The 12,607-nt window shown below is 42.1% G+C and overlaps 1 protein-coding gene across 2 annotated transcripts; it reads right to left on the bottom strand.

The window, feature by feature from the left end:
* Nucleotides 1-3,169: 3,169 nt before the first annotated feature.
* Nucleotides 3,170-12,075, bottom strand: ncaph (non-SMC condensin I complex, subunit H). Of its 2 annotated transcripts, none has more exons than XM_024417886.1 (18): nucleotides 11,918-12,075; nucleotides 11,170-11,389; nucleotides 10,969-11,059; nucleotides 10,697-10,789; nucleotides 10,273-10,390; nucleotides 9,924-10,075; nucleotides 9,226-9,415; nucleotides 8,800-8,882; nucleotides 8,328-8,524; nucleotides 6,782-6,927; nucleotides 6,537-6,643; nucleotides 6,096-6,215; nucleotides 5,525-5,632; nucleotides 5,163-5,309; nucleotides 4,835-4,945; nucleotides 4,429-4,505; nucleotides 4,070-4,145; nucleotides 3,170-3,589 (listed from the first exon to the last, which is right to left on the bottom strand). In XM_024417886.1, exons 2-18 carry the CDS (start codon nucleotides 11,382-11,384, stop codon nucleotides 3,530-3,532), a joined length of 2,091 nt encoding a protein of 696 aa, XP_024273654.1. In that variant the 5' UTR covers nucleotides 11,385-11,389; nucleotides 11,918-12,075; the 3' UTR covers nucleotides 3,170-3,529. The 2 variants fall into 2 exon arrangements, with proteins under 2 accessions (XP_024273654.1, XP_024273653.1); XM_024417885.2 differs by having other exon boundaries at nucleotides 4,429-4,508.
* Nucleotides 12,076-12,607: the final 532 nt, after the last annotated feature.

The following is a 12,607-nucleotide window of genomic DNA, read 5'->3' on the forward strand; positions in this document are numbered from 1 at the left end:
GAGGATAGAGCAGGCAAGCTAGTTGTTTCCATGCGGAAACAAAAATGTTGTAGGTGTGGAGAGAGTGAGTGTTGAGAAGAAAGCTTGAAGCTCTGGGCATCTTGTTATGACATGCATTAAATTAATTTGTCAGTGGAGGAAAAAGTACTAAATTGCCATACTTGAGTAAAAGTAAAGATACCTTAATAGAAAATGACTCAAGTAAAAGTGAGTTACCCAGTAAAATACTACTTGAGTAAAAGTCTAAAAGTATTTGGTTTTAAATATACTTAAGGATCAAAAGTAAATATAATTCCTAAAATGTACTTGTGTATCAAAAGTAAAAGTATAAACCATTTCAAATTCCTTATATTAATCAAATCAGATGACATAATTTTTTTATTGGCGGATAGCCAGGGACACACTCCAACATTCAGACATCATTTACAAACAAAGCATTTGTGTTTAGTGAGTCCGCCAGATCAGAGGCAGTAGGGACGACCAGGGATGTTCACTTGATAAATGTGTGAATTGGACCATTTTCCTGCCAAAATTAAATTAGTACTTTTGGGTGTCAGGAAAAATGTATGGAGTAATAAGTACATTATTTTCTTCGGGAATGTAGTGAAGTAAAAGTTGGCAAAAATATGAATAGTAAGGTAAAGTACAAATACCCCCAAAAAAAAAAAAAAACTACTTAAGTATTACTTTAAAGTATTTTTGCTTAAGTACTTTACACCACTGATTACAGTGCATTCGGATAAGTATTCAGACCCCTTCACTTTTTCCAGATTTTGTTACGTTACAGCCTTATGGATGAAATAATTTCCCCCCCTAATCAAACGACACACAATACACCATAATGACAGAGAAAATCTTTTAGCAAATGTATAAAAATACTAAACTGAAACATCACATTTACATAAGTATTCAGTCATTTTACTCAGTACTTTGTTGAAGCACCTTTGGAAGCTATTACGGCCTCAATTCTTCTTGGGTATGACATTACAAGCTTGGCACACCTGTATTTGGGGAGTTTCTCCCATTCTTCTCTGCAGATCCTCTCAAGCTCTGTCAGGTTGGATGGGGAGCGACGCTGCACCGCTATTTTCAGATCTCTCCAGAGATTTTCGATTGGGTTCAAGTCCGGGCTCTGGCTCAGCCACTCAAGGGCTCACTCAGAGACTTGTCCCGAAGCCACTCCTCCTTTGCTCTGTAAATTTGTCCCTCAATCCTGACTAGTCTCCCAGTCCCTGCAGCTGAAAAACATCCACACAGCATGATGCTGCAAGCACCATGCTTCACCGTAGGGATGGTGCCAGGTTTCCTCCAGACGTGCCGCTTAGCATTCAGACCAAATAGTTCAATCTTGGCTTCATCAGACCAGAGAATCTTGTTTCTCATAGTCTGTGAGTCCTTTAGGTGCCTAACTAGCATTGAAATAGTTATTCCATTATTCTCTAGCTAATGAAAAATCTCTCCCTATCTTCTGAATCAAGCATAAATGTTATGTCAGTGGCCTATGCTTCAGAGGGGGGAGGGGCAGGTAGCCTAAACACATACAGGCATAGATTTTCAGCTTGCAGGCAGAGACTGGAATACATTTTTGAGTGAGGGCTTTGCAAAGGCGGTTTGTTTGCCTGGAATGTAAAATACAATTATTAACTGTTTCCCATGCTTTTAAAATAAAGGCTCTTTTCTGGAACAGTATGGATCACTTTCTTTCAAGGTTCCATTTCTGTTCCTTGAATTAAACATTTCTTTATTTTTCAGATTTTCAGTTCTGTTCCCTGAACCGGCTTCAAACCCTGGTTTCTCTGTAATACTACGAGCCACCTAGAAATTGTATGATATTAGCTTTAGCTAGTCTAGATAGGTTCCCAATCTCCCAACTAGCTACCAAGGAGCTATTTCAGGTTATCAATCAAGTTAGAGTAGCTAGCTTGTCTAACTATATTAGATGGCAAGGTTGGTATATTTCAGAAAAGTAAGCAATTACTAAATGTACTAAATAAGACTCACATTCCTTTCAATCTTTTACCCAGATTTTTAGCAGATGCAGAGAAGCATATTTAGTAAAAAATAAAACAAAACACCAGTCAGGAGGATACAGACAGCTCAAGAGGTATGCTTAGACATGCAGGTACATTTACATAAATATATATATTTTATTTTACATACAATTAAGCATAATGGTTATGACTTTAGATTGCAGTTAAACACGGTTTCAGGTGTTTGAAAAAAGCTAAATTCTCCAATTTACAGATGGAGGGCCTAGCCCTCTGGACCACCCCCCAGTTATACTCACATATTTGTGCCCCCTCTGATTTTCTGGGGTGCATGACTCCCCTCTTACCATCCCAGTGATAAAGATGGATGCTGTCTAACAGGATGGATCTCACATGCTGAGATGGGCTACTATATCTGACGGCTGTTCAGACAAGCTTTTAGGTCGACAGTCTTGTGCTGCTACTGGTAGGCTGTTTGCTGTAAGCTTTTGATGCTTACAGACAAGTGTCAAGCTAAATCTCCTCATACAGCACGTTATGTGATACCCCGTTAATGCTGAGTAGGTCTATGGAAAGCAATTATTGCATTTACATTTGTCATTTAGCAGAGGCTCTTATCTAGAGTGATTTATAGTAGTCGCATGCATACATTTTTGCAGTGCACTTTGTCATTATCTGCTTTTAAATTCCAAATGTAGTGTGTCAGTCAAGGTATGGAATGGGGTGTGCGATGCCCTGCATTCATCATTCCATATAGAATCATGTTGAATAGAGTTTGAGGCAGTGTAACATGTATACAAAATATTCTCAGACTATAACCTTGCAAACCTCCCTCTACAGCCAGCCATGTGTGCGTGATTGGACCCAGCCCAGTCGCACCTGCTGTACCAGTCATGCTGATGCAGTATCACCCAGCCCATCTGCACTGCTAACCCTGACCAACCGGTTTTAACCATGTGTCTGCGTAACAAATGGCACTTTATTGCCTTAGTGCTTTTACCAGAGCCTTATGTAGGGAAAAGGGTGCCATTTGGGACACAACCTCTGTGACAAGGCTGCAGGGAGTTCGCTACAACCCAATGACGTCTGTTTACTGTAGAATAAGGTGCAGCATAAATAAACATTCGCTAAAAAAGGGCTACCCTGCAGTTTGCTTTTGTTTGTACACAGGAAACAGGTAATTTAGAAAACAAATGTTTTATTTGTTTTGGTATGTATGTACATTCCACCGTTGTGAGGAAGGCAGGAGTGAAGGATTTATATTATCTACACACAATAGACGTAGAGGGGGGAAAAAGGACAGATTAAACAAAGTACAGGTAAATGTTTAAAACACTTCAGGTAATAAAATAGATGAGTCATTTTAAAAGGGCCACTTATTATACATTTGAGAAATAACATCTTTCACAGGCTCAAAATCTAAATGTGAGGGTGCCTTTGCTTGACATGAATGGCCCATAATTCATCATATACATAGAAAAAGTGAAATTAAGCAGATTGAAGAGAAAAGGCAATAACTCTGTCCCATTGTCTATCCCTTTTCATTGACCTTGCTTGATGATGATATCTGACATGTCGTCCACCTTGATGAGCTCCAAATTCTGTTGAATGAAACAACGAATGAGTGAGTGCTGTGATGAACTCTTCCGTCACACTCAACAACAAAGTGATAACAGTTGCTACCGATGACTATCTGAAATTAAAGACTCATTTCAAGTTTATTTGGCTGCGTTTACACAGGCAGCCCAATAATTGTATTTTTTTGGACCAATCAGATCAGCTCTGAAAAAGATCTGATATGAAAATCGCATGTGATTGGTCACGTGAAGACCAATTAGTGAATATCAGAATTGGGCTGCCTGTGTAAACGCAGCCTATTTAGCACAGCCAAGATCAATTAAAGTACACCATGATTCCTTCCACAAACCCTCTCAACTAATAAAACCTCTAAATATTTTGTTTGTTTGTTAATAATGTGGCTTTGTACAACTACATGTTATATGTCAACATAATAACCATGTCTAGAACCAAATTATTTTAGGAATGCTATGATGCTGGCAGTCAGAGGAGTAGCTACTCACCTTCTCATTGGCCAAGTGCAACAGGGCGACGAACGCCAGGGGCACGGACAGGTTCTGAGCCATGTTGGGGGGCAAGCTTAAGTGACAGGAGAGGAAGGAGAAGACATGGGGTTTATTACATTATTTATCAGCACGCATGTCCCATCTACATCCATTTGAGCAAATGAATGTTTGGACCATCCAAAGGCCCTCAGTTGGCAGCAGTCTAAATAAATTATTCATGTCCATCTAGCTACTAGTTTAAGAAAAAAATAAGAAGCAAATCCACCACAATTTCCAAATTGTTCTCCAATGGCAGCTGAGAAAGAACACTAGAGCCATTTGAGAATGGGCCCAGTGCTGATATTAAGGCTGGGTACCTTTGACGCAGGGTCTGTGTGGTCTGGCTGAAGACCTTCTCCCCAGACACTTCTGAAGTCTCCACATTTTCAACCTCCTGCTGAGAACACAACACTGTTAATCACAAGGAAGCAGTCCTGGGTTCAAATACTTTTCAAAATAATTTAAAATACTTAATCTGAGCTTGATTGCGCTTGCCCGTTACAATGGTACCAATAGTAAAATGCAAACACTGCCCACCTGGCACTCCAGGCAGACTTAAGCAAACACTTAAAGTATTTGAACGATTTTAAATAGTATTTGAACCCAGGTCTGTGGGGAAGAGGCACCGAGAAAAAAAACAAGAAAAAAAAAAACATTTGCAGATCACATAATACAATCAATGAGACCTGGGGGGAAAGAAACATGGAAAGACTTCAAATTAACCTTGGCTGGTTTTTCCAGACTGTCAGTCAGAAGATTCCACATGGTGTTCTTGAGCCTCTTCATGTCCATCTTCTTGGCTGTCTTGGCGTAGTTTATCTCAATCTTGTTCACCTGAAATGAAAAGTAAAACTAGGCTTAACATTTAAAAGGGATAATTCAGCCAATTTAGAAAACAAGATGTTGGTTCCCCATGCCATGTAAGCAGTCTATGGACAAGGTAAGACAGCAAAACATGCTTTGGTCTTGTTTATCTGGCCACGGTCTTCAAATGCAAACTTTTCAAAAACACACTTGCTAAACATTGGCTTCCCCTTCCCTCCAGTCTTACCCTGTATGGCTCGGGCACCAGGTCATCCTCCCCATAGGTGGACACGTCGTCATGGTCTTGTGAGGAGGCGGGGTTACCATCCACAGAAGGCTGGGCGTCATCTGTACCCCCACTGAACCCTTCACCATCATCATCACTTTCACCACCCTTATATATATATATATATTGATAGAGATGTAGAGAGAGATTACCCCATTATTTGAAGCAGCTACTAAACAATTGAGGGTCCAAAATGTGGCATTGATGAGGGATAAATAATGCTGTTACAATGGCTACTTTTTACAAAGGTGAAATAAAGGTATCCGAGGGAAATGAAACGTTGAAAAAGACCGTGTGAGATTGACAGTCGGGTGGTTTCAGACCTGCAGTCCGGGGCAGAAGTTGGCTGTGTCATTGGCATTGTTGTAGTCGTAGTCTCCGATGCCTTCTCCCAGCTCTCCAGACAACCTCTTCTGACCCTCTTTACATAACTGACGTAGAACACACAAGTTAACTTACATAGAGCACATCAAGCGTGTGAGTGGCATCACAATTCTCACTTCTAATTAGTCAATGTTCACCATCAAGGTTCTACATTAAATGTGTAATTTCCCCCTCTTTTTGTGTGTGAGTGTGTAAGAACAGTGAGAGAAAGAGAAAAGGATTGAGGGGGATAGGTCAAAGGGGTAATAAATAGGGCAGAGAGAAAGTGAGAGAAGGCGTGCGAATCAAAAATGTTAATAGTACAATGGACAACATCAGTTCCAGTCAGCTACGGTGATGAGGGCCTGATTGTGTCTGGTGGCAGCTGCACATTGTTTTAAGCACACCACTGCCCGCCTGTATCGCCATAGACACGCGGGACAGGGTCAACTGGTGTGGGGTTACATTTATTTCTATGCTGTTTATTCCATGCTGGTTGTTGGGATAAAGAGAGTGGAAGGGAGACCGTACTGTGCTGGCGGGCTTAAGGCTGAGTTGGGACAGGGTCTCAGGGGGGAACTGGAAGTCTGCAGCCAGAGTGTTCTTCTTGTTTCTTGTGCTGAGGGCTGACTTGGTGTTAGTGGTAGCGGCCTGGGAGAACAGAAAGGAACATAAGACAGAAGTGAGAGAACTGTTCGAGTCCATATATGAATGGTGGGAAAACTCCATCAGCAACTACAATCACACTTCCTCTGTTGCAGTGACTAGCATGAAACTGCCTCACACATAGCCTGGGATTGTTAAGACACTTGACCCACGTATTAGCATCAAAACAAATTTACACAATTGTCACAATGGCAATGCCTCAGAAAACTGGCATTTAGTGAGTGATATTCTTGGGTACGGATCAAACAATGAGGATAAATTGAGAGGGATTGCATCAGCGAACTAGAGGGGCAACCAAGGGCTTACTCTAGTGGTGCGGAAGTAGGTGTCAAAGTTGACATCGTCATTAAAGTCGATTTCAAAGGCCTTCTTTGGCTTTCTCTTGCGACCCTCCTTCTCAGGCATGTTGTCCTCTAAACACACAGAGCGAGACAAGAGAGCAAGAAGGGAAGAATTAAGATATATTTGGAGGGCAATGCTGTTAAGGGAATATCCCAAACATAGGTAAACAACATATACAACATGGCTCTCTGTGTACAACCACCACTCACTTTTGTGCAGAGGTTTGAAGCGCCAGTAGCCAGGGCCTGCCCAGGTAGCCATGGTCCTGGGGCTGAAGTATGAGTACTCTCTGGGCTGATCGGACAGCTGCAGACACATGGTGGCTATGTCCCCCTCTCCGATGGGAATCACATCCCTGTGAACAGTCATAACATCACAGAACCATGTTCAAATTTATTTGAGATTAATTATAAAAAGACAAAAGTTATTTTTGTTCAGCCTAGACTTAAGAATGCCCCCATTTTTGTGTAAAATAACAAATTAACTTACTAACACATCATCAGTTCTGTAAGACAAATTACTTCTGCTCTGATAAGTAACTCAATTCTAAAGCTTTATGTCTGGACTGAAGTTCAAATCAAAGTTAAGTTAAGTAGCTCATAGCCAGTTGTAGATCTGTTTCTATCCAGAGTCATCCTGACATCTAAACTGGATATAAAAGGGGCAACTTTTTTCCCTTCTTATAAATGAATGATATACACTGAGTGCACAAAACATTAGCAACACTTGCCCTTTTCATGACAGACTGACCAGGTGAAAGCTATGATCCATTATTGATGTCACTTGTTAAATCCACTTCAAATCAGTGTAGATGAAGGGGAGGAGACAGGTCAACAACAAAAAAAGTTCAGCCTTGAGACTTGGATTGTGTGCCATTCAGAGGGTGAATGGGGAAGACAAAATATTTTTTATTGCCTTTGAACGGGGTTGGTAGTAGGTTCCAGGCGCACTGGTTTGTGTCAAGAACTGCAAAGCTGTTTTCAAAGCAGTTTTCATGCTCAACAGTTTTCAGTGTGTATCAAGAATGGTCCCACCACCCCAAGGACATCCAGCCAACTTAACACAGCTGTGGGAAGCATTGGAGTCAACATGGGCCAGCATCCCTGTGGAACGCTTTCAACACCTCGTAGAGTCCATGCCCGGATGAATTGAGGCTGTTCTGAGGGAAGGGGGCTGCAACTCAATATTAGGAAGGTGTTCCTAATGCTTTGTACACCCAGTGTATACCCAGTGTATACCCATTGACTCTTGAAGAACGTAACGTATAAATTCCTCATGAGCTAAGTTCAATGGTCATAGCCCATCAGAACATTAAATATATGCTTGTTTTACTCCAATGTCTGTAAACAAAATAGCCTCAAAACATGGTTAAAACAAATGTTTCTGGTCAGTCCCTGCATCCATAGCCCGCTCTATGAATTTGAGAGTGGTTACATTTCTCCAGCCTCATCCCTCAGCTTTTTGTTATCGTTTCAACTGCTGACAGACGCTTTACTGGGTCTGAGTGTGTTACTGTCATAAAAAAAAAATGTTTTAACACTCAGGAGATCATGGTAAAAACTCAAGACAGATCAAAGTAACTTCAAGCTACCTGACCCATTTAGAAATGGAATAACCCTTGGTGCCTCATGAAACATCCCTGGGATCCTCTACAGGGAGATACAAGCAGAGCACCAAAAAAAAAAAAAGTACTCAGTACATTACCCCTAGGTTGTTAACACCCTGTTAAAAAAATAAAAAACTCAATATCCTCACCTTCCTCTCCCGGGCCCTCCAGCCTCACAGCGATCCTTGTGTTCCTTGGAGCCGTCGCCACCGTGGTCCCCCTGACCCTCCTCATAGTCGCCATCAAAATCATCCCCAAAGTCCTGACACTCCTCCTCGTCTGCCTCCGCGTTCACGTCAAACACGTGATCCCCCTGCTTTATCTTCTCCAGCATCTGATTCATGGTCTGTATAAGACAAGTGTTTATATAGAGACTGTGGTTAAGATACTCTGAGGCTGTATCGCTACCGTTTCAAACTATACATCCAATCTGACCATCTGTATCATTTCCAAACAAAAATAAAGACGAGTGTGTCCCAAATGGCACCCTATTCCCTATATAGTGCACTACTTTTGACCAGTGCTCTATAGGCCTTGGTCAAAAGTGGTGCACCATATAGGGAAAAGGATGCCATTTGAGACACAGGCTGTGTATATTGGCAGTGTATATGTTGCTCTGACCTGGTCAGGGTTCCAGCTGGTGAAAGAGAAGTCTGCCAGGGAAGGGCAGATAGAGCTCTTCTCCTGGATCCGCTGGAGACCACCTGTCAATCACACAATCAACATCTTCACATGCTTGATACTATTATCGGAACATGTAGGCCAACTGCCAATACCTTAGCTTACAGCATCACTCAATGATCAGTAGAACCAGATGTGTCTGCTAAAATCAAGAGATACTATGCTAGTCCATTAGGGGGTAGTACACAACAAAAACAGCCCAGGGGCTGAATTTATCATGCATATAAGATTAGAAGTGTTGATGATATCAGGCTCCCCTTATTCATATCATATTATCTAAAAGGAAAAACTGATCCTAAATCAGCACTTCTACTCTGAGGCGCTTGCTACATATGGCTCAAAGTGTGATGACACGGTCAGTGTTACCTGTGAAGGGCGTTGCAGGGACGTGCTGCGGTGGAGGCTGGGAGTAAGCGGGCCTGGAGTGCAACAGGGTCATTTGGGAGGGAAAGAGGAGCTCACAGCGACTGTCCTCACTGAACAACACTGACAGGAAGACACCTGCCGTGCTGCTCTCATCGAAGGACGACGCCATGCGCTGGAACATGGGGTCCACCTGGAGTTGGAGGGACGATAACAAGGAGGGGGATAATATGTGTGAGTTTACCATGAATGAGCTTTGTAGAAACTCACAACCCAGGCTGGATCCATACGCTCAGGAAATATGATAATAAGGCCTCACATTAAATCAAGGCATTCCTAATCAATTCCATCTCTATTCAGTGTCTGGCTATCAGTCTCAAAGATTCAGGTGAATCCACAATGAACACAAGCGTAGCCTGGGTTGCATCCCAAAGGCCACCCTATTCCTTAAATAGTGCACTACTGTTGACCAGATCCTTCCCTATATTGCAGGTGTAGCATTTTGCTAGACCAGCAATATACAGTATGTGTATGTGAACAATCAAATGTGATATAGGGAAGAGGGTGCCATTTGGGACTCAAGCACCGTTTGGCTACCAGTCTCGAAGATTTCCAACTGAATACATAATGAACACAACACACACATGCATAGCCTGATCCTCTAACTCAGGCCAGTCCTGGAGCAGGAAACCATCCCTTACCTCACACTTCATCTCAGACTCAGAGCTGTTGATGTTGCTCAGGTTCTGCTCCACAGTCTTCTTGGGAGGCCTCTTCTTCTTCACCACCTGCTTAGCAGCCAGCTCACTTTCAGCCCCCTCCTCCATCTCTCCTCCTGCCCCTGCTCCATGCTCTACACACAGACAGACAAGGTTCAAACAGAAGCTGTTGATTTTTTATTAAATTACAGAAAGTCAGTGTTGCACCCTATTCCCTATATAGTGCACTATCCTATGGACCCTGGATAAATGTAGTGCACTATAGGGGGAATAGTTTGTCATTTGGAAAAAACAGGACAGTTTATAGATGTTATAGTTAAGAGGTGATCACCTTCCCCAGGCTTGGTCTCAGCACCCAGTCCTCCCAGCACTCTGTAGGCATCAGCATGGACAGCATCCACTCTGACCGCATAAATCTTAGTGCTGGCGTCCAAGGTACCCGCTGCCACCTTGGCAAGTACAGAGAGGAATAGTATGAGATGGTTACTCTCTCATATAGCCAACAGACGCTAGGCCAGTAAAGTTAAATGAATAGTCTATCATAAGCTTAATTATTTTGGAGTAGGCCTATAAAAACAATGACTATCTTAATTGGTTGGGCTATAAGTGCATTTCTTCTCTCTCCATTACCAGATTATACTTTCATCTCCTCAACAGTAGCACAAATCTGAAGAAAGTATTGTGTAAAGAGGAAATTCAAAGAGACAAATAAACAGAAACTACAACAATGGAATAATTTGTGTCTAAAGCCATACCTTGAAATTTGTGAGCTCAGAATCTTTCTGTTTGAGGATGTCAGCCATGTAGTCAATCAGGTGGAGACCAAAGGCATTCTTGGTGGTAATTTTCTACAAAAATAGAAGAAGGCTTTGTACATCTGAGATGCCAGTTTCTAATAACTTGCATGGTTGGAGATATGATGTAATAAGACATGAGGGAGAGCAACAACATTTCCTTGGGATGGATTCTGCCCCTCTTAGAAGTGGCTGTTAAAGGTAGTAAATATGTGAATGGACATTCTGCTTACATTTTCAGTGGAAAGTTTGATGCAGGTGGAGTAATGCTCTGAGATCTGTGCATTTGACAGCTTAGGCACAGCGGCAGGGGTCCCGGTGGTGCTGAATACAAACACGGATTGTATCTTATACAAAGGTCTAACAAATCAATGACACCTGTCAAGATCGAGTTAACTTGATTACTAGCAAAAAGAGGGTTTGGGGTGCCCTACCTATGAGAGGTAGATTCATTAAATGAAGAGTCAACGGCGGCTTGCAGATCAATGACCCGGGATCTGCGCCTCTGACGCCGCTCCAGCTCATCATCGTTGCCCGGGAAAGATGCGAGGAGCGGTGTGCTGATGGCGGCAGGAGAGGCGCCCTTGTGCTTCAGGGACGGTGAGGCCCACTGACGCACCCGGGAGATGGGTGTGGAGGATGCGCTCATCGTGACTGTCCGGGGGAGAAACGGACACAGTGATGTACTTTCAGTTCTCTATTCCTCTCTGCTTCCAAAAGTTGCATGTAGACAAGTTATACTGTAACTAGCTACCGTTGCCATTATCTGTTAAATTCAACAGTTCGATGTAGGAACCTAGCTAACACTACCAATGCAAAGAAGGCTTGATTTGACCATCAAAGCAGTAATAACATTTTGTTGTTGGCAAGTAACCGTAGCTAGTTAGCAGGGCTGCAAGCAAAATCTAGCCTAGCTAGCTAATGTTAGCTAGATAGAGCAAGGTATCGTTTGTTATTGTTGTTACGGTTAGCAGTGATACCATCGTTAACTAACCAACGATGTAGCTTAAAGACATGACACGCTGGATTAGTTTGCTAAATTGCTATAGGTATCTGACATCAGTGAGTGAACTAGCTAACGTTAGCTAACTTGCTATCCTACAGAACATGTTTTAGCTTACGCTAGCTAGCTACGAATGCTGGATGAAAACAAAAATGTTGTAGCTCGATTTCATACATTACCTCGATTATATCCAACGCTTCTGCAACAGTGAACGTATCTTTCTTTATATAAAGGTTAAACTGCCTAAATTAACATGAAGCGTGTTTTACTTTGTACTGATGCACTTTTCTTCCTGAGAACATTTGAATTTTTGCGCCGAACGGTTTACGTAACGACAGTAGGCGTCACCACGTGGATTCAAGAACGTAAACACTCAACTCCGCCCATACCCACATTTTGGGCAGAGAGGTTTCTTGTGCATGCCGCGACCTACTGTGCTGGCATGTACGATCAATCATGAACTGCCCCTATACTACCATTCTGTACTACCATGAAAATAAATTCAAAACCAAATAAATCCCTAACTTCTACCATACCCTCACCCAACGCAATTAAACGTTATCTATATCATGCTGAAACACTCCACCCTTAGGATTGCTAAGCATGTCAACAACAATTTCTTTTTTTTGTACTTTGTTTATAGATTTTCAGATATAACAACAAAAACAGTACAACCCCAACCCCTCATCCATCCATCCCCTCCCTCCCACCAAGGCATCTATAAACGTAAGTTAAATAGGAATGAAAAACAGAAACAAACAGTAATAGAAACAAAAACAATGGGGAAAAAAGTTCAATAAAAATGCTTATCTGCACAAATGGCCACTAGAACAGACATTACTGCTTACCAAACTATGCAAGTTACACTA

The sequence above is a fragment of the Oncorhynchus tshawytscha genome, linkage group LG04 (assembly GCF_018296145.1).
Source record: "Oncorhynchus tshawytscha isolate Ot180627B linkage group LG04, Otsh_v2.0, whole genome shotgun sequence".
Lineage (NCBI taxonomy): Eukaryota > Metazoa > Chordata > Actinopteri > Salmoniformes > Salmonidae > Oncorhynchus > Oncorhynchus tshawytscha.

Coding starts and splice junctions, on each gene's coding strand:
- ncaph (XM_024417885.2), bottom strand. CDS start 11,384: ATGAGCGCATCCTCCACACCCATCTCCCGGGTGCGTCAGTGGGCCTCA. Junction 6,928..8,327: donor GGAGGGCCCGGGAGAGGAAG/GTGAGGATATTG, acceptor GACTGTTCACAG/GGATGTGATTCCCATCGGAG. Junction 3,590..4,069: donor TGCACTTGGCCAATGAGAAG/GTGAGTAGCTAC, acceptor TTCATTCAACAG/AATTTGGAGCTCATCAAGGT.